At 40.3% G+C, this 21,565-nt stretch overlaps 1 protein-coding gene across 1 annotated transcript; it reads right to left on the bottom strand.

Annotated features, from left to right (window-relative positions):
- Positions 1-2,667: 2,667 nt before the first annotated feature.
- LOC116352859 (protein argonaute-3-like) lies at positions 2,668-19,655 on the bottom strand. The gene is made up of 4 exons (XM_031788480.1): positions 19,069-19,655; positions 3,300-3,471; positions 3,006-3,126; positions 2,668-2,880 (listed from the first exon to the last, which is right to left on the bottom strand). Exons 1-4 carry the CDS (start codon positions 19,085-19,087, stop codon positions 2,668-2,670), a joined length of 525 nt encoding a protein of 174 aa, XP_031644340.1. The 5' UTR covers positions 19,088-19,655.
- Between the last annotated feature and the right edge of the window lie 1,910 nt (positions 19,656-21,565).

Here is a 21,565-nt window from a genome sequence, read left to right as displayed (position 1 = left end):
ATACTTACTATGTCGAGCAAAAAAAGAAAGTGGTCGGACGAATATGTACAATATGGATTTCCATGTATAACCGAACGTGATGGGAGTCAGTGTCCTAACTGCATGATTTGCAATGCCAAGTTGTGCAATTATAGTCTAGCACCGGCAAAACTAAGAGAGCACTTCCTTAAGCTGCATGGAGATGGAAAATACAAGAACACAACGCTTGCTGAATTCAAGGTGAAGAGAACCAGATTCGATGAAAAGGCTACTCTGCCTGTTCTCGGCTTTGTACCCATCAACAAACCGTCCTCACAGATCGTACGAAGTTGCTTACCTGATCGCAAAGCAGGGCAAACCACACACCATTGGTGAAACACTCATAAAACCAGCTGTGTTGAAGATGGCGAATATCATGCTGGGAAAAGAGGCCGAAGTTATCCCAAATTCCTCTTTCAAATGCAGCGACAGAATAGAGGACATGAGCAAAGACATCTTGGCTCAAGTAGTTGCAGATCTGATTTCAAGCCCGGCAAAATTCAGCCTTCAACTCGACGAGACCACAGACGTTTCCAATCTAAGCCAGCTTGCTGTATTCGTGCGCTATGTGAAAGACGATTTTTATTTTGTAAGCCTTTTACAACAACAACTAAGGCAGCCGATGTGAAGAAACTTGTGGATGACTTCTTCAAAGACAACAATCTTTCATGGGATATGGTTTCTGCAGTTTGTTCGGACGGAGCTCCAGTCATGCTGGGAAGAAAGTCTGGTTTTGGTGCGCTAGTGAAAGCCGATGCACCACACATCATTGTTACGCATTGTATTCTGCACAGGCATGCGTTGGCAACAAAAACCTTGCCTCCAAAACTGGCAGAAGTATTAAAAATTGTAGTGGAATGCGTGAACTATGTGCGAACTAGTGCTCTGCGGCATCGCATCTTCAGTGTGCTGTGTAAAGAAATGGGCTCTGAATTCGAGGTACTTCTGTACCATTCTAACGTTAGGTGGTTATCCCGGGGACAGGTGCTGAATCGTGTTTTTGCCATGCGTGTGGAATTAGCCCTGTTTTTGCAAGAGCACCAACATTGTCATGCAGATTGCTTAAAAAATTCTGGGTTCATTCTCATTTTAGCGTACATGGCCGATATCTTCGCAGCTCTCAATCATCTCAATCAAAAGATGCAGGGCGGTGGAGTCAACATCATCGAAGCGGAGGAAAACCTGAAGGCTTTTTAAAAAAAGCTACCGTTATGGAAACGACGAACAGAGAACAATAACTTCGCAAACTTTCCCCTGCTGGACGACTGTGTAAGTAAGATCGAAGATGTATCTGGAATCGGAGACATTTCTGTACCCGCTGAACTGAAGCAAGCAATTGCCACGCACTTAGATGAGCTTGCAAAGTCTCTCGACGGATACTTCCCTACAAGAGAGTCATATCCAGGCATGGGTGAGACAGCCGTTCACGTTTAGTGTTGAGACAACAGATGTCAATGATGAATACCTCGATGAAATCATTGAAATTCAGCAGAGCCAGGTTCAACAGCAACTCTTCAGAACAACAACGCTTTCAACGTTTTGGTGTCAACAAATGGTAACGTACCCTGTTATTGCTAAGAAAGCTCTGGAGATTTTCATACCGTTTGTTACAACATATCTTTGCGAGCAATCCTTTTCGAGGATGCTGGACATAAAAACGAAGAAAAGGAACCGACTTTGTTGCGAAAATGACATGAGAGTGGCACTTGCCAAGGTGAAGCCGCGCATTTCTGAACTGGTCTCTGAAAGGCAACAGCAGAAGTCACACTGATTTGCAGTAAATATTAATTATTATGTTTTTGTTTTGTGTGAAAATGATCATCTGTGTGAAAATGTTTTGATGATTTTGTTCTTTGAACACAGTGATGATGATGCACGGTTCATTTTGTGCACCAGTCAAATATATACCTATGTTTTGAATGTGATTTTTTTTTTTCAATTAAGAAGGGTTCGGTGAATGCGCATATGAAACTGGTGGGGTTCAGTACCTCCAACAAGGTTAAGAACCACTGCGCTAGATGAACTAGTAATATCACCAACCATGTGTAGTTATAACTAGTGATTATGATTGATTGATTGTTTTTTCTAAGATATGTTAATGCTAGCTAGCAACTTAACTTGGCTTCTTACTGCATTCGCGTAACAGGCAGGCTCCTCGTGAGGCAGGTGGTTAGAGCGTTGGACTAGTTAAAAGTAAGGTTGCAAGATTGAATCCCTGAGCTGACAAGGTAAAATTCTGTCGTTCTGCCCCTGAACAAGGCAGTTAACCCACCGTTCCTAGGCCGTCATTGAAAATAAGAATGTGTTCTTAACTGACTTGGCTTATTAAATAAAGTTGTACATTATTTATAAATTTTTTTAAATAGGCAAAATCGGCGTGCAAAAATACCGATTTCCGATTGTTGGGAAAACTTGAAATCGTCCCTAATTAATCGGCCATTCCAATTAATCGGTCGACCTCTAATATAAATACATTTATACTCTTAAACTGCACACCAAACAGAATAGCTTGTTCCACATCGAAAAAAATAAAAATAAAACACAGCATAGAGCTTTTATAGCAGTTCTACAGTACGTGGACACGCCTTGGCCCTCAGACCATAGATAAATCTGTATGCCAGTGCTGTCCACTAGGGCGGCAGCAGTCACTCACTTCATGGAAGGCAGGTGTCGCAGCACCACATCCACTGCGTGTACAGGGTTGGTGCTGATGGGCTTGTCCAGCTCCAAGGGCTCAGGCATGGTGCGCCCCATCAGGACCTCGTGCAGCAGGTGCCAGCTGACTAGCGACACAAACTTGATGGACACTTTGAAGGGGCGATCCTTACCCCCCTCCCCTGGCAGGGTGACATCCAGATCCACCTGAGGAGAATATATATGGGAGCTCAAGCAACTCAATGTATCACTAGCACACCCATCTGACATTCAACATTGTAAATTACACTAGAAATGTTATCATGTGTATCTTGTGTGCGCGCGCAACTCACCCCCGCTGTGGCGACTGGTAGGGGGTTGGCTGTGTAGAGGCTCCTCTTCCCATCGTAGACTGGCCTTCGGTCCCCAAAGATGGTCACCTTGAAGTGCTTCACCATGGAGTCCACCACCTCCCTATAGGGGCACCAGAGAGACAAATATATAAACTCTCCAACACTGCTCCATAACCCTGGTCTTTTAAGTGGGTAAAGTGATGCAAAGTACAGTTCATGAGATCACGTGAAAGATCTGCAGCCAGTTTGTGTGGGTTTGAGAATATTGACGCTGACTGACGGACAGCTGTTTACCTGTTGACGCGACGTGGGCACTTCTCGGGCTTGATGTCTACTTCATAGAGGTAGACGTCCATCTTGGGGATATCCACCTGGAAGCAGTTGGCCAGCAGCTTGATAGGCTTCCCCATGGTGCCAAAGCCAGGCCTCCGTGGCACTGAGAACAGGGCCTGGGCCCCAACATCTCCTAGAGGGAGAGAGAGAGAGGGTGCCAGTACTCAATATAAAAACACTTATGAAAGAGGTTGTGGGGGAGAAGGAAAGAAAGGGATCAAGAGAGAGTGAGTGTGACGAAGTGAGAACAAGAGCAAAATCAAACTGTAGATAGGAAGTAGTAGATAATGTGGCGAAAGGCAGTTATAAAAAGGCTGTGAGGGTATTGTGGGATCCCACTTAAGGTGGTGATGAAATAGGAGTCATGAGTAGCCTAGTTTTTTTTTCCTCCCCAGAGCTATTGACACTAAAGGCCAGAGTTTTATGGTCAATTTCACCACGTTAAGGCATTGAATTATCCTAACTGACAAACACAAGCTTTGGATGAGAGTAGAGTAGGGGTGTGCCAGCCACACTACGCCAATTCTACCAAAGCACTTTCATTGACAGCCTCATCGGAAACTACTCCGGTAATCATGACGTCACAAAACCACACACTACCCACACTCAGATGAGCCGTAAACGACCTACTCCGACACCCACACAAAAGACATGACATCCACTCATATACTGGAAAACATCCAATCAAAATCATGTGGAAAGAAGAATATAATAAACCATATTTTTGACCTATGAGTTAAATAGGATGTATTCTTCACATATTGTAGACCTTAAACGTAGAATTACATGTAGAACATTTATTATAGGATCTCTATGACCTCAAATTGAAAAAAAAAGATGACTAGGCCTAAAGGGGAAACTGAAAAGGTGAGGCTGTCCTGGTTCATAGCACTGTGTCAGGGTCAGAGAAGGACCCTGTAGTAAAGTGCTCCGGGATAAAGTTTCCCCTAGGTACAGATCTAAGATAAGCTTGCCTACCCCAATACTAAACTTAACCATTAGGCCTCATGGGGGAAATTACCCAGCATTTAGGGGCAACTTCACCCTACTCCCAGAAACACGGTGAAGTGGAGTGGGATCGTCTGTGATGACGCGTCCCCCAGTGTCTTATCACTCGCTCCTGTGTCGTTTCCATGCCAACATCACCTATGTTGTTGCCACTTCTCCATGGTAACACAGACCATGCTAACAAGAGGGAGTCCAAGAGCGGGTGTATTTGAACGTATGTCTCGATAAACCAGGAAGATTATGATCAATATTCGAAGATGTAATCTTTTTTGGGGGGGTAATCTGAACCTTGCCTATATGAAGTAACAGAAGGTGACTGGAAAACACGGTGATCACACGACTACATGGGCAGAAGAAACCGAAAAGGACAAGGCATGGCTGAATAGATGCTTATCACCTCAGATGCTAGTAGCCCACGTGAAGACTTTCCAGAACTCAAGGCAAAATTTCTAATTATTCTCACTACTGCCACCTACAATGTGGGGCGGTAAAGAGCCCTCCAGCCAAATACAGAGCAGTCAAAAATGGTTCTACCAACCCTGACATTCCCAAAGCCATCTTTGAGAAACTGGCCATCATTAAAAAAAAAAACAGACTACCTCCAAATCAATAGTCTCTCTCAGCCACTGTGCAGCAACATCTCAACCAGGTGTCAACCCAAAGCAAAAAAAAATATTGACCATTGAAGCTGAAATACAGAAACTGCAACAGGTGAATCTCCAAATGCGACAGAATATCATGTCATTGAAGTCCAGCGCCACAGCCGGAGATGGAACCTGAAACTGAGGACTGGGAGAGCATACGGAGCGTTACCATTGACATCCTCGGGAAAGTAGCACCCAGGATTCGTGACAAGCTCCCAGATGTCATCGACGTGGTGCACCGCCTGGGAAAGCAAAGAGATGACAGATCTCCACGGACAACCATCATGTGGTTCACAATGTGGGGCGGCAGGTAGCCTAACGGTTAGAGCGTTGGACTAGTAACCGGAAGGTTGCAAGATCGAATCCCCGAGCTGACAAGATAATAATCTGTCGTTCTGCCTCGGAACAAGGCAGCTAACCCACTGTTCCAAGGCTGTCATTTACAATAAGAATTTGTTCTTAACTGACTTGCCTAGTTAAATAAAAGCTAAATATAATAAAACTGTGAGAATCTGCAGAGATGTCGTATGGAAAGAAGCCAAGGAGTCCAGGTTTCTTATGGAGAAAACTCGATTTTCAACCACTCCACAAATTCCTTGTTAACAAACTTTAGTTTTGGCAAGTCGGATAAGACATCTACTTTGTGCATGACAATACATTTTTCCAACAGTTGATTGCAGACAGAGGTTCATTAAGTTAAATTCACTGTGCCTTTAAACAGTTTGGAAAATTCCAGAAAATTATGTCATGGCTTTAAAAGGTTCTGATAGGCTAATTGACATAATTTGAGTCAATTGGAGGTGTACCTGTGGATGTATTTCAAGGTCTACCTTCAAACTCAGTGCCTCTTTTGCTTGACATCATGGGAAAACTGAAAGAAATCAGCCAAGATCTCAGAAAAATAATTGTAGACCTCCACAAGTCTGTTTCATCCTTGGGAGCAATTTCCAAACGCCTGAAGGTACCACGTTCATTTGTACAAACAATAGTACGCAGATATAAACACCATGGGACCACGCAGCCGTCATACCGCTCAGGAATTAGACGCGTTCTGTCTCCTAGAGATGAATGTACTTGGTGTGCGAAAAGTGCAAATCAATCCCAGAACAACAGCAAAGGACCTTGTGAAGATGCTGGAGGAAACGGGTACAAAAGTATCTATATCCAATATCCACAGTAAAAACAAGTCCTTTATCGACATATCCTGAGAGGCCGCTCAGCAAGGAAGAAGCCACTGCTCCAAAACCGCCATGAAAAAGCCAGACTACGGTTTACAACTGCACATGGGGACAAAGATCGTACTTTTTGGAGAAATGGCCTCTGGTCTGATGAAACACAAATAGAACCGTTTGGCCATAACGACCATCGTTGTGTTTGGAGGAAAAAGGGGGAGGCTTGTAAGCCGAAGAACACCATTCCAACCGTGAAGCCCGCATCATGTTGTGGGGATGCTTTGCTGCAGGAGGGACTGGTGCACTTCTCAAAATAGATGGCTTCATGAGAAAGGAAAATTATGTGGATATATTGAAGCAACATCTCAAGACATGAGTCAAGAAGTTAAAGCTTGGTGGCAAATGGTTCTGGATGGACAATGACCCTAAGCATACTTCTAAAGTTGTGGAAAAATGGCTTAAGGACAACAAAGTCAAGGTATTGGAGTGGCCATCACAAAGCCCTGACCTCAATCCTATAGAACATGTGTGGGCAGGACTGAAAAAGCATGTGCCAGCAAGGAGGCCTTCAAACCTGACTCAGTTATCCCAGCTCTGTCAGGAGGAATGGGCCACAATTCACCCAACTTATTGTGGGAAGGTTGTGGAAGGCTACCAGCAACATTTGACCCAAGTGAAACAATTTAAAGGCAATGCTACCAAATACTAATTGAGTGTATGTAAACTTCTGACCTACTGGGAATGTGATGAAAGAAATAAAAGCTGAAATAAGTCACTCTTTTACTATTATTCTGACATTTCACATTCTTAAAATAATGTGGTGATCCTAACTGACCTAAGACAGGGAATGTTTACTAGGATTAAAATGTCAGCAATTGTGAAAAACTGAGTTTAAATGTATTTGGCTAAGGTGTATATATTCTTCCGACTTCAACTGTATATGGGTAAAACTCTTCCTCCTCATATAAGACTTTCTTTTTGGATCTTGCTGATAAGCTTACTGAGCTGCAAAACAAGAATACAAAATGCATGGCTTATAATAGCTGGAGACTTTAACGAAACACCTGATACTCTTTAGATAGATTTCCACCTAGAATAGCTCAAAGATCTCAGAATAGTGACGTCTCATTTTGCTGTAAACTGACAGTGATCAATACATGGCGCTTCTTTAATACTAACTTAAATAATACACCTGGTGTAATAGGTCAATGACGAATCAGATCCAGAATTGATCTGTTTTTAATTTCTCCCCCACTTTTACAGTATGTACAAGAAGTAAATCATAAACATGCTCCTTTGACTGATCATAAAATTATATTATTAGAATGTTCTGAAAAATCCAGTGACATTCGAGGATACTGGAAATGTAATAATTCACTCCTAAATGATCCAGTCTTTAACAAGAGCATACATAACTTGACCATAGACTTGTTTAACTCAAATGATTTAGAACCAAAGCATGGAAGTAACTGGGAAATATTTAAATTCAAGAAAAGATCTAAATCGCCATTACACGCAGTAAGGAACTAAAGAAGCAAAACATTTTTTTTAAATTAGCTTATGAATAAATGTAATGTTCTCTTAGAAAAGGATACCCTTTCAACAGAAGAAGAAACGGATTTGAATACATCTCGATTAGAACTAGATCAAATGTACATTTATTTAGCTAAAGGGGCCTTTATTAGATCTAGAGCAAAATGGGTTGAGGAGGGTGAGAATTTTTTTTAACTAGGCAAGTCAGTTAAGAACAAATTCTTATTTCCAATGACGGCTTAGGAACAGTGGGTTAACTGCCTTGTTCAGGGGCAGAACGACAAATCTTTACCTTGTCAGCTCAGTGATTCGATCTTGCAACCTTTCGGTTGCAAGTCCAAGACTCTAACCACTAGGCTACCCCCCCCCCCCTAAATATTGGCAATACCTTGTGTAAAGACCCAAAGATAATCTCTAACTTTGTGTATTCTTTCTGTGAAAATCTGTATAAATCCAATTTGAATGGGATTGAATGTGAACATTTTATAAAACATGTCCATGGTCATGTTCCAATGATTTCTGATGAGTTCAAGTCCATATGTGAAGAGGAGTTTTCGATTGTATAGATTTAGAGATGCTCTTAAATCTATGAAGGGCACCTGGAACAGATGGTCTTTCTGTGGAATTTTATTTACACTTTTGGGAACATTTAGAGGGACCAGTATTCAACATGTTCCAAGAATGGCTAGCTATGGGTGAGATGATTACTACCATAAAACAAGGGGTTATTTCCTTAATACCAAATCCTGATAAAGATCCTTTTCATAGGTAATTGGAGACCCATTACATTATTAAATACAGATTAGAAATGGATAACTTTAGCATATGCTAATAGACTTAAATGGGCCTAAACCACCTTATTAATGAAACTAAAACTGGTTTCATGAAAGGTCGCCACATCAGCTGTAACATTAGGTTAGTTTTAGACTTGATTGATTACGCTGAGTCAGTTGACCCAGAGGCTATTATTTTATTCCTCAACTTTGATAAACTATTTGATACAATTGAACACAAATTCCTAATACATTCGCTGTACACTTGGTTTCGGGACTAACTAAGTCTCTGTTATCAATGTTTTATAAAGATATTAATAGTTCCATTATGATTAATCGTAACACATCTAAAAGATTTAATATTCACCATAGTGTACGCCAGGGTTGCCCTATTTCAGCACTTATATTATTTCTACAACTAAAATAAATATCTAACATTTTAAACAACCCTGAATTAAAAGGTATTTCAATATTTGGAATATAACTAATATAAAATTAGCAGATGATACAGCTCTGTTTCTAAAAGACAAGGATCAAGTTGCTATTGCACTTAATATTATGAAATCATTCTCTTCTGCTTCTGATCTGGATTTTAAATAATGCGAAATATTGTCCCTGCATGACTCAAATTACCAATCTGTTGAGAATATTGCAGTGAAAGACAATGTGAAATATTTAGGGGTGTACATGGTGAAACACCATATTGTCCGTCAACGTCTCAATTTCATATGAGATTAAAGTAAACAAAATCCACCTTTAATAACTGTCTCCAACGTATTATTGGAATGGTTTTATTGTCCAAAGCAGAAGGTCTGTCACGTTTTGTCTACCCTGCTATCCCTATTTGTAGCTGATCAAACCAGCAAGGATATCAACAACAACAAAAAACTTTCCTAGACTTTATATGGAAAAATAAAACGCAAACTTAAGAAGTCTGTAATATCAAACCAAAGAGCTGATGGTGGGCTTGAAGTACTAGATTTCATTGACATCAACAATACCTTTAAAGTAAACTGGATAAAAATATGTATACTTAGATCAGAATCTATATGGTACTTCATTCCCTGTCATATTTTTATGAAATTGGGTGGTCTTCAATTTGTGGAAGTGCAATTGTTCTCCAGCAAAATTACCCATCAAACTGTCCAAATTTCATGAACAAGCCCTTTTAGCCTGGAAACGATGTTATGTCCACAACTTCTCCCCACACAAGCCACTTCTGTGGAACATCTATTTGATAAAGAAGGAAATATACTCTTATAGAAAGTTCTTAGAAACACAACTTCCCAATACATTATAAAGAATTTAATTCTATATGCAAAGCAATATCTTCAGGACTTAATTAATGAAATCTCATTTGTGTTTTGGCAAACATGTCATGATAGATGCACAACTTATGTTACAAGGTTTCCCCCTGCTGGATAAGAAATGTAATACATTCATAAGATAACTTTTTCACTCCGAGAACAAGATCTCCTAGAGGGAAAATATTCTGGAACGCACATATTACTGAAATTGAATGGAAGAAAGCTTGGTTGCTCCCTCACCCATTTTGTATGTCAAATAAAGTTGTAGTTTTTTTTTAAAATCACTTTAAAATCCGGCACAAAAAATATCCTTGCAATAACTTTATGAATTTAGAGGACATTTTCTGTGATAAAGGAGAAACTATCATACACATTCTGTGTGTGTGACTCTGTGAAGATATTTTGGAGCAAGTATTTACAATTTTTATATAATCAATAAGACCCATGTATTTACAATGAAAGATGTAAAATGTTATTATTCAAATGAAAACAAAACCACTGAATTAGTCGTTAATTTCTTCATTCTCGCTGGTAAATTGTATATACACAAAAACAAATATTTGAAATCTGTCCCTAAATGCAATATATTTTCACTTGAAATCCAATATCTAATAAAATCTCTAGAATTAGTCAATAACAAAAAAACACAATTCTTACAACTCTATCATAAGTTTATACAACTATAACCCCTGGCTTCTTTCATATTTTTTGGTCATTTTCTTTTAACTTTTAAAATCAATCTATTTCATTTTTTCACTTTTAATGCTATTTTATGTTTATTCAGAAAAAATACACATACAGCAGCAACCCTGCATACCACTGCTGGCTTGCTTCTGAAGCTAAGCAGGGTTGATCCTGGTCAGTTCTTGGATGGGAGACCAGATGCTGCTGGAAGTGGTGTTGGAGGGCCAGTAGGAGGCACTCTTTCCTCTGGTCTAAAACAAATATCCCAATGCCCCAGGGCAGTGATTGCCCTGTGTAGGGTGCTGTCTTTCGGATGGGACGTTAAGCGGGTGTCCTGACTCTCGAGGTAATTAAAGATCCCATGGCACTTATTGTAAGAGTAGGGTTGTTAACCCTGGTGTCCTGGCTAAATTCCCAATCTGGCCCTCAAACCTTCATGGTCACCTAATAAGCCCCAGTTTACAATTGGCTCATTCATCCCCCTCCTCTCCCCTGTAACTATTCCCCAAGTCGTTGCTGCAAATGAGAACGTGTTCTCAGTCAACTTACCTGGTAAAATAACAGCTAAAAAAATAAATAACCATGTAGTGATGTAATTTGAAATGTTATATGTAGAAAATGCTGACAAGGAAAAATGGACAAAAACACAAACTGATCTCATCAAGGGTCTAGCTTAGCTTACCTGTGGAAAGGAAGATGGTGTGTTGGAACAGAAATAGCCTATGCGCTCAAACCTTAACTTTATACACCGACTGAACCTAAACAACCAAGTGGGCAGCAATGGAGGTGTGGATGGTTAACTGCCTCTTCTTTCTCCTTCCCTTTATAGTTAGGGCTCTGTTGGTTTACACATACAAAACAAACACCATGTGAAAGCTGTAGGCTTTCAACATAGTGAGTCTGCCAGTTGTTTTTAGCCAGGTACAGGCACTCGGCAGCTTTGACGAAGATGTACTCTGAAGGACCCTATCGTTAATCCTTTAGCTCCAAGGACATTACAATGCCTTCAGAAAGTATTCATACCCCTTGACTTATTCCACTTTGTGTTACAGCTTGAATTCAAATTAGATATATTTGTTTCCTCGTCCATCTACACACAATACACTATAATGACAAGTGAAAACGTGGTGTTTTTAGAAATGTGTTCAAATTTATTGAAAATGAAATACAGAAATATCACATTTTCTTAAGTATTCAAACCCGGGTCAATCAATACATGTTAGAATCACGATTACAGCTGTGAGTCTTTCTGGGTAAGTCTAAGAGCTTTGCACACCTGGATTGTATAATATTTGCAAATAATTATTTTTAAAAGTCTTCAAGCTCTGTCAAGCTGATTGTTGATCAATGCTAGAGAACCATTTAAGTCTTACCATAGATTTTCAAGAAGATTTAAGCCAAAACTAAACTTACTAGGTCACTCAGGAACATTCAATGTCATCTTGGTAAGCAACTCCAGTGTATATTTGGCTTTGTGTTTTAGGTTATTGTCCTGCTGAAAAGGTGAATTTGTCTCCCAGTGTCTGTTGGAAAGCAGACAACCAGGTTTTCCTCTAGGACTTTGCCGATACCCAGCTCTATTCTGTTTTTGTATCCTAAAACACTCCCTGGTCCTTGCCGATGACAAGCATACCCATAACATGATGCAGCCACCACCATGCTTGAAAATATGAAGAGTGGTACTCAGTGATGTGTTGGATTTGCAGTTTTACTTTAGTGCTCTATTGCAAACAGGTTGCATATTTTGGAATATAATTTTTGTACAGGCTTCCTTCTTTTCAAACTGTCATTTAGGTTAGTATTGTGGAATAACTACAATGTTGTTGATCCATCCTTAGTTCTCCCATCGTAGCCATTAAACTCCTGTTCCTGTTTTAAAGTCACCATTTGGCCTCATGTTGAAATACCTGAGCGGTTTCTGTCCTTTCTGGCAACGGAGTTAAAAAGGACACCTGTATCTTTGTAGTGACAGGGTGTATTGCTGCAACATCCAAAAGCATACTTAATTACTTCACCATTCTCAAAGGGATAGTCAACATATGCTTTAAAAAACATTGACCCATCTACCAAGGTGCCCTTCTTTGCAAGGCATTGGAAAAACTCCCTGGTCTTTGTGATTGAATCTGTTTGAAATTCACTGTTTGAATATTTACTCCTAAACTTATTTAGGCTTTCCATAATAAAGTGGTAGAATATTTATTGACGCAAGACATTTTAGCTTTTAAATTTTTAAATTTGTAAAAAATGTCTACAAACAGAATTCCACTTCGATATTATGGAGTATTGTGCATAGGCCAGTGACAAATTTTTTATTTAATATATTTAAATTCAGGCTGTAACAACAAAATGTGGGGGGAAAAAATACTTTGGTAGACTGGCTCCGGGAGCCAAAACAGCCAAATATTCCATCCACATGTGGATTGATTCTCAATTGCAAAACAATTCTAGAAACATAAGGCCTTTCATATCACATCAAAATAATTTCACATTTTTAACCAGCTTTACCACAGTTGCAGCCAACAGTATTTTTCAGTGACACCTTCTGGCGGCCACAGGTTTTCGGTGCATGCTAGATAGCTAATTACCACCGGTGGTCCCTCGGTCTTCCGTACACCCTTGTTGTAACATGGAGATATGGCCCTGTGGGAACACTAACCCTAGAAAGGTGTATATCAAGTTAACCTTCATGCCATTTTAGTCTTGCTGATATAAAACGCCCTTATGCATCCAAAACCCTACCACAAGCAATGCGTGTTAATGTTCAGACCGAGCGTCGGACCTTTTAACAAAACTCCCTTGTACAGAAGACGCCTTTGTCCAATGGCTCTTACGTGTAAAGTAATGGAACGGAGAGTCATGATCAAGAGCTATCGGCAGTTGTATCCTACCTTTGGCTCCTCTCTCGAGCCACATTAACACACGTGTCATTTGGTGTGTGCAAAATGTATCCTTTTTTCCCCTAAAAACACCTCCTTTGGAGGAAGTAGGCAATTTTATTAATCTATGCATAATTTATCTACCACGCCTCATTTAAGACACAAAATACAGATTAAAGCAGAACTATGCAGAAATTGCTCTTCCATTTCGTGGTTGCTAAAATTCTAATAGCCTAATTCAGTTGTTACAAGACAAGCAATTATAGTGTAGAGTAATACATTTGTGAAATCTATTTTCCATATCCAAAAATACTGTATTTTCAGCTGTTTGAAGGTGTAAATAAAAAGACGTAAAAAAGACCGGGGAGTATAAAAATAGCGCACATAGAACAGATCTACCGCTTCTTAGACTTGCTTTCGATGAGAACGACAGCGCTATAACTCACATTTCTATGTGAATTTGGTCAGGTCGCCCAAAACGTTGCCACTTTAAGATTTGATGTTAAACTGATAGAATAAGATGGACCTTATTAACCTAATGACATGGCCTCTTGATTCCCATAGTCTCGTAAGCAGTCATCCTGTTCGTCAGAAAACATGCCGATCCACCAGACTGTGTCGAGTCGAATGAGTGCTAAGAAAGCAGACAGCACAAATCATATCCATCTCCAATCATGGTTGGTTTCAATGTTAACAGCTCAAAAGTATGCCAACAACCATTACTCTCAAAGCAGCTGCCCATTGGTTATAGTTAACAGACTTTGTGGCTGATCTGATTATTGAGCGAGGCTACAGTGAGCACCACTCAATAACTTCTGACACCAGATGGTGTGGAAGGCAGGCAGGCAACCTCCAAACACACACACAGCCAGCCAGTCTCTCACAGGCTCCAGATGAGGCACACAAGCATTTCGCTACACTCGCATTAACATCTGCTAACCATGTGTATGTGACAAATAAAATTTTGATTTGACCTGATGGGCCTTCCACCTGCCTATGACAGACATCTGCAAAACGTTTACCAACTGGCTAAGCTAACGTAGCAGGCATAAAATAAACCCTGAAACTATACTTAACAAAAATATAACATAACAATTAAATCATTTACTGAGTTACAGTTCATAAGGGAAATTTAAATAAATTCCTGGATATTACATGGGTGGTCCTTGGAGGGCATGTTCAGTGTACTGGTCTTGACAAGAAGATAAAAAAAAATATTTAAATAGCTGTCTTAGCAGGTTTTCTACTACACTGTTCAACCAATCGAGTAAATGTGGAGAAGGAGTTAAGATGGAGTGTCGTCTTGTTTATGTCCAAAAGCGGAAGTCACGTCACAGGCTCTCTTTCCATTTCCCCTGAAAACTCAAACATCCGGTTGATGCAATAGGGTCCAGCTGCAACATCATCTCTCAGAGCAGTCATCCCTCAGGTCTCTATGCTGCTACCTACTGATATGTCATCTCTTAGCGCAGTGCATCTCTCAGGAAAAGTGGGGGTGTGAAAGGAACCACATAAGGAGAAGTGGGGGTTTTCAAGGAGTCTTATCACTAGAAGCGCTGGAATTCCATAACTACTAGAACCGCCATGACTTGATATTTCTATTATTATTATTTAAAATATTGATTAATAAAATAGTCGAATGTATGATTAAAAAAAAAAAAAAAAGGTAGCTAACGTTAGCTAGCATTTTCATTTACGAAAAAACTAAGTTTACCATCCGGTAGCCATGGATGTAACATTCAAAGACACAGCTCACAGTTAGTGAATACATACTTTTTTTAATTACTGAAATTCCATACTGTCATTTCTGCAGACTAACGTCCGATAACCCAAATAACGTTGAGTGGCAACTTTTGAAACTCCTTATATAGAGGGCTTGCTGACTCCTGACGGCCATATAGGAAGAGCAGCGCATTAATTATCACCCGAGTGACTACCGCAAACTGCATGATAACAGAACCTAAAACTAGTTGATTCATCAACCGTGATTCATTTGATTATGTACTACTGTAGGTTCAGCAGCTAACCTTTATCAAGACACCCATGTCGACTGGATTCCCACTGTGAAGATGTGCAGTGCTGCAGCAGCATTAGTTTCTACTACTTGGTCCTTTTCCAGATATGAAAAGAGACGTCCCTCCAATTATACGAGATGGTTGTTATATGCTGCACTTTGGTCAAATCTGAGCGAGTCGGTTGTGCCATTTGAGTAGAGCACCTTTACCTTGTCGTCAGGACAAAAGTGCCCCCTTAAACCGTATGAATATCTAAAATATAATTTGGAACATGTGAAAGACTATTGTAAACATACTGTACTTTAATTATAGCGAATATTATTGTATGGGTGAAAGAAAATCATTGTCATCTCTGCTTTGCCTAGCCTCATAAAAACATATTTAGCATTGACAATGTAATTGTTGTAGTTATCACAGTGGCACCTCTAAGTGCCACTCAGCTCTTCTTGGAGAAAAGTATCTGGCATTGAACTTGGTAGTAGTAATTGTGTGTATGTTTTAAGCTAAGGATCTTATCTCCAGCTTTCAGACATTTCACCACCCAGATTACAAGGGTTGAATTTTTTTAAACCAAAAATGTAATATCAGTACACGGCATGTACAAAATCCAGTATAATGATTAGCCACATATACATTGTCTACTGGTATCATTTTTAAATTGAGAACATATAGCTGAACAATATGTAAACAGTGTGTGAGTTAAGCTATTTTCTGCTTCAGATGGACAATGTCAAGGGGTGGATTGCAAACGCCCATGAGGCTTAAAGGCACTACATGGTCAATCCGACATCTGCATTGGCCATGCAGCATTTTCGCTGATACGGCCTCTGCAGAAGTCGGGGCATTCATAATTCTTGCGGTACGTGGAGCAGAGCTGTTGTGAAGGAAGTTGTCAAGGAAGTGAGTGTGTTTATACAGGACCTCCCGCCCGCCCTCACCTACCAATCATGTCAATGCAGAGTTATACAGAGCCCTCCACATTGTTACAAAATTTGAGAGGTGCACGGCGATGCGGTACGGATCTCAAGTTGGCCTCTGCGTACCTCCGGAGGCTACACATTGTGTCATATCATCCAAAAGGTGCCTTCGACCACATTTTCAGATCATGCATACATTTGCTTTAATGCCATCATACTGTGGGCCAGTGGTTCCCAACTCTGGTCCCCAAGTACCCCACAACAGTACAGTTTTACTGTAGCAGCAAACACACTTGATTCAACTAATCATCAGGCCCTCAATGAGTTGGATCAGTATGTTGTCAGGGGCTACAGAAAAAGTGCTTGCTATTGGGGGTACTCAAGGACTAGAGTTGGGAACCACTGCTGTAGGCCTTTGGCTGCATTGGCATTGCATGCAATTTAAAAAATGGGTTCACAAGGCTGATATCCTGTAAACATTGTGGCAATCAAATAAAACTATTTGGAGAATTTATGACTAAACAGAAAGGTGATGTTAATTTGAGAATACAACAAAGGAACAGACAAATTAGAGACAGATTACCTTCCCCTCTTTATTGCTGGATTGCGATCTGTGATTAATTCAACATAAGCGCTAATTCATCCTGAATAATAGTTAAGTTAACAATTAAAACAAGTTTAAAACACTTCACTTCAAAAAATCAACACTTTCATATAATTTAAAAGTGTACAAGTAAGCTAATCCATATGTAAACGTGTAGACATTTTAGCAACAAATAGGCTACCATTACTAAAACAATTTTGGGAGTGGAAATGTCAATACCAACCTCGCTCCACCGATCCCTGTCTACTGGGTGTGCAGAGTTCTGCTCCAGTCCAGCAGTAGCTCACTTGATTAACTAATTAGGTTTGATACATTGAATAAGGTGCATTAGTGCTGGGCTGGAATAGAAGCCTGCACACCCAGCAAGGTTGGCCTGCTCCAGTTGTAATAGGTTTATACATTGTGTGGCTTTTAAACTATTTTTGTTGACAAAATTTGCTAACATATCCATGGTATACAAGGATGTATCCTTATTCTCGTGAGCTCTTCATCTGCAGACAAGGGTTTGACAGCTCTCTGTATCTGAAGACAGAAAACACAAAAGAAACAGGCTGCATTATACTAAAAAGTTAGACATCCCTGAAAAATCTGTCCTCAGTTTCTCCTCACTAGGGACTGGAACTGGAGAAGTTTCATAGTGTCCTCCCACAAAGTTACCTGCCATATCCAGAGTAGCCTACTCTCCCTTCTCTGACAACTGGAAGTGGTAGCTAATCCTGTCACCCTCTTCCATGGCTGTTAGTTAGCTATCTACAGTACCTAGCTACAAATGCATTTGGAATTACAACAAATACGTAAAGATAACTAACTAATATGACGTTCGTAAACTGGTGATATTTAATTCACGTAGCTAGCTACCTATACAGTATGTAAAGTTAGCTAGCTAGTGAACATTACGTAAGGAGCTCATTTAAGTTAGCCTGCACACTAAGTTTCTGTAGCAAGCTAGCTAGCTAATAATACATTGATCATTTAAAAAATATGTTTACTTACTTGAATAGGTTGTACCCTGCCTGTTTTCTGGGTCCTTGAAAAACAAAATAACGGGCAATCTTTCCAATGTTCATGGTGGTTGCAAAACACAGCAAGCCATTTGGACAATTGGAGAACTTTCAACAGACTGACATGCTGACCACACCGCTCGCGTCGCATACATGTTATTCAATCATTTCACCCACACTGCTTGCGCACTTCAATGAGTGCTTGCACTAAAATAGATATTGGTTTTATTTGTGACAGTTGACGTGCTGCCTCTCCCATCTCCTCATTGGTTTTTAGGAGCATATACCCACGTGTGTGACTTAAAGATGAATTGAGGTCCAGACTCCAGTCCAGTTGGTAGTGGTAATGCACCTTAAAGTTGGTTGCCAACCACAATATAAAGTCCAAAGAAGAAGCATCTTGAAGGAGGTGAGATTACTAGAAACAAACTTGGTTTACCCTTTTATCTGCAGATTAATTGTTGTGGATTACATGTCGGAGTAGAGGACCTTGTGCATTTCAGGTAAAATAATAACCCAATGTTTGTATCCCAGGACAATTTAGCCAGCAAGAGCTAGCTAGCTAATTTGTCCTGGGATATAAACATTGGGTTGTTATTAGCAACAGCTAGCTAAATTGCCATAAATGCTTGCTTTTTGACCGGTCCCCAAATTAATATATTTAGTTCAGAATTTGTTTTGATATTTCAAGGTGTGCGTGGACAAAAACAACATGCGTGCAATGGCGAGCGAGCTGTCTGGTCAGCATGTGAGTTTGGTCTTCCAACACGAAGTTTGGGGTTGCTAGGTGATTTGTGACGCAACTGCAAGCACTCTATGGTTCCGTTCGAATCCCCCACTTTTCCTGAGAGATTACATATCAGTAGGTGGCAGCATAGAGACCATGAGAGATGACTGCTCAGAGATTATGTCGCAGCTGGACCCCTCGGTTGAAGGGGACCCGTCAGAGGCTACCAACCAGCAAACAATCTTACCAACGACAGTATATCTGGTCACCCAAATTAGTTTTCTAACCCAGACAGTACAGTGAAAGGACTGAATGAGTTTATATTTAATTTCATCTGATTGGCATAGTAGGTTTGATCGTATGCTATATCCTTTAAGGAATTAAACTGGTAACGTTAGTCAGCCTACAAAACTTCAACACCAAATGTAACAATTTAATATGGCGTTCCACAGACGATGTAAGAATATACCTGAAGTTCCGATTTCCATTCATGAGGTCTCTGTCCGGATACTCCCCGGCTCCCAATGGTCAAATATCGGCGCAGCTCCTGTTCGCACGACGCTATTTAGTCAGCGCTGTAGCTCTAGTGTTGGAGATTTTCCACCCGAAGACTCTCAAGCCGACACCCCGGCTTCTGTCGCTGATGTGGACACGGGCCGCTTGCGGTGTACACTTAACCAGAGGTCCTCACAAATTTCCCCAGTTGTTGTCAACCCGCACAAGTTAAACGACGTATCCCATTATGATCGTTGGAGTATTAATTGTTTCCAGCAGACAAATCTATTTATTTTCAAAGACAAGTCTCTGAAAATATTTCACGGAGACTCGACAGACGGCGCCTATTCCTGAACGGCTTTAATGATACCTCAGTCTTTCGGCGTTTTGCCTCGTCATCAGTTGCCAGGATAATAACAATTACTTGACATTTGTTCTTCGAACGATAAACGTGAACACTTTGCCGCTCTTTTGGTGTTGTTCTGCCGGCAAATTTGTGTTTCACACCCCGGTACGTTCTCGGTACTACCGCTGTGAAGCAGACAAGAATAATTAAGTACTTTCCGGGTCACGGTTTTTGGAATCCTTCAGAATAAGAGTCCTTTCTATACTTTGAAAATTAACAATAAAAAAAATATATAAATACAAAAATATATTTAACTAGGCAAGTCAGTTAAGAACAAATTATTATTTACAATGACGGCCTACCCCGGCCAAACCCTAACCCCGACCATGGCTGTTTGTGATACAGCCTGGAATTGAACCAGTGTCTGTAGTGATGCCCCTAGCACTGAGATGCAGTGTCTTAGACCGCTGCGCCACTCAGGAGCCCTTTCACAAATCAGACTGTTGAAAAAAATTAATTGAATGTACTTTACCTATGGTCTGCAGATGTTGTCTTTATGTAGGAGGTAATATGAGACAAAATATCCACAGTGAATTGTTATTACAACGCAAGCGTTGCAAAATAAATGTAGAAATCTATATTATTCAATTATTGCGCCAACGAGCGCCTGCGTTGCCAAGGGCTAAAATAGAAGTCAGTTCTATTTCTGACGCAGATTGCACTGCAAGTCCTGCCTCTCCCATCTCCTCATTGGTTTACCCACATGGGTGACTGAAGACAAACGAGATCAGTGACGGTAATGCACCTAATTTATGAAAGTTGCCAATCGCAATATAAAGTCAAGAGAAGAAAAAGCCTGGAAGGAGGAGAGATGACTAGAAACGATTTGGTTGACCGTTTTATGTGTGGATTAATTGGTGGAGTAGAGAACCCTGTACATTTCAGGTCAAATAACAACTCAATGTTTATATCCCAGGACAAATTAGTTAGCAACAGCAAGCTAGCTAACAAATTTCCATAAATGTTTAATGCTTTTCGACCTGTTCCCAAATTAATATATTTGGTTCAGTGTTTGTTTTGATATTTTAACCTGCGTGTCGTGATCGCGTTTGGGATGGGGGGACGAAATACATGTATGCACGATGGCGCATGCGCGCAGCCAGTTTGGGTTCCTTGTTAGCTTGATTTTCAGTAAACTAGTATGTACAATTGTGGGTATTTCCTTTATTTAATTTTTTCAATACTGGTGCAATTCGCACGTGACATACACTAGGACAATATCGCAGAGCCTAACCGAACAACAGCTGATTGCGAGGAAACATCACAGATAGAACATAAGACATATTTCAGTGGATGTATAAATGTGAAGCATCTGATTAGTGTTTCCACTCACTACTAATATGGTAGTCAGAGGAAGCCCACTGGCCAGCAGTGGGAGAAGATGGAACGAGATGGATTTTGGCCAACATTGCAAATTTGAAACATTTGATCTCAATAGTTCTGTTCCCAAAACTAGAATATGTAATGAACAGAGTGGACTACGCTTTGTAGACTTTACCCTTTGCTAAAGTTTTTTAAAAGTGCGTTATTTAGTAGGAGTGCAAAGACAAATTGAGTTAAAGCACTCGCACACTTCATTGAGTAGGCGTTTCCTAACGGAAATATGCAGATGATGCTACAACACGCCAATAGGATCACGCTAGCTCGTGCTTGGCTCTGCCCATCTCCTTGCTTGTTCTGCCCACTATGACTAATTTGTTTCATTAGACCACAGCCAGTCGTTTCCAGTCGTTTATTCGCACATGTGCGCAAATTGATTTAGTCTCCCCACACCAAACGCGATCACGACACACAGGTTGCAATATCAAAAAAAACCTGAACCAAATACATTAATTTGGGAACATGTCGAAAAGCATTAAACATTTATGGCAATTTAGCTGGCTAGCTTGCAGTTGCTAGCAAATGTTTCCTATTTAGCTAGCTAGCTTGCTGTTGCTATTTAATTTGTCCTGGGATATAAACATTGAGTTGTTATTTTACTTGAAATGCACATTGTCCTCTACTCCAACAATTAATCCACACATAAAACGGTCAACAGAATCGTTTCTAGTCATCTCTCCTCCCA

This window comes from Oncorhynchus kisutch, linkage group LG14, assembly GCF_002021735.2.
Source record: "Oncorhynchus kisutch isolate 150728-3 linkage group LG14, Okis_V2, whole genome shotgun sequence".
In the NCBI taxonomy this organism is placed as follows: domain Eukaryota; kingdom Metazoa; phylum Chordata; class Actinopteri; order Salmoniformes; family Salmonidae; genus Oncorhynchus; species Oncorhynchus kisutch.
Note: the sequence above shows the minus strand (reverse complement) of the source record. Positions and strands in the feature narration are given on the sequence as shown.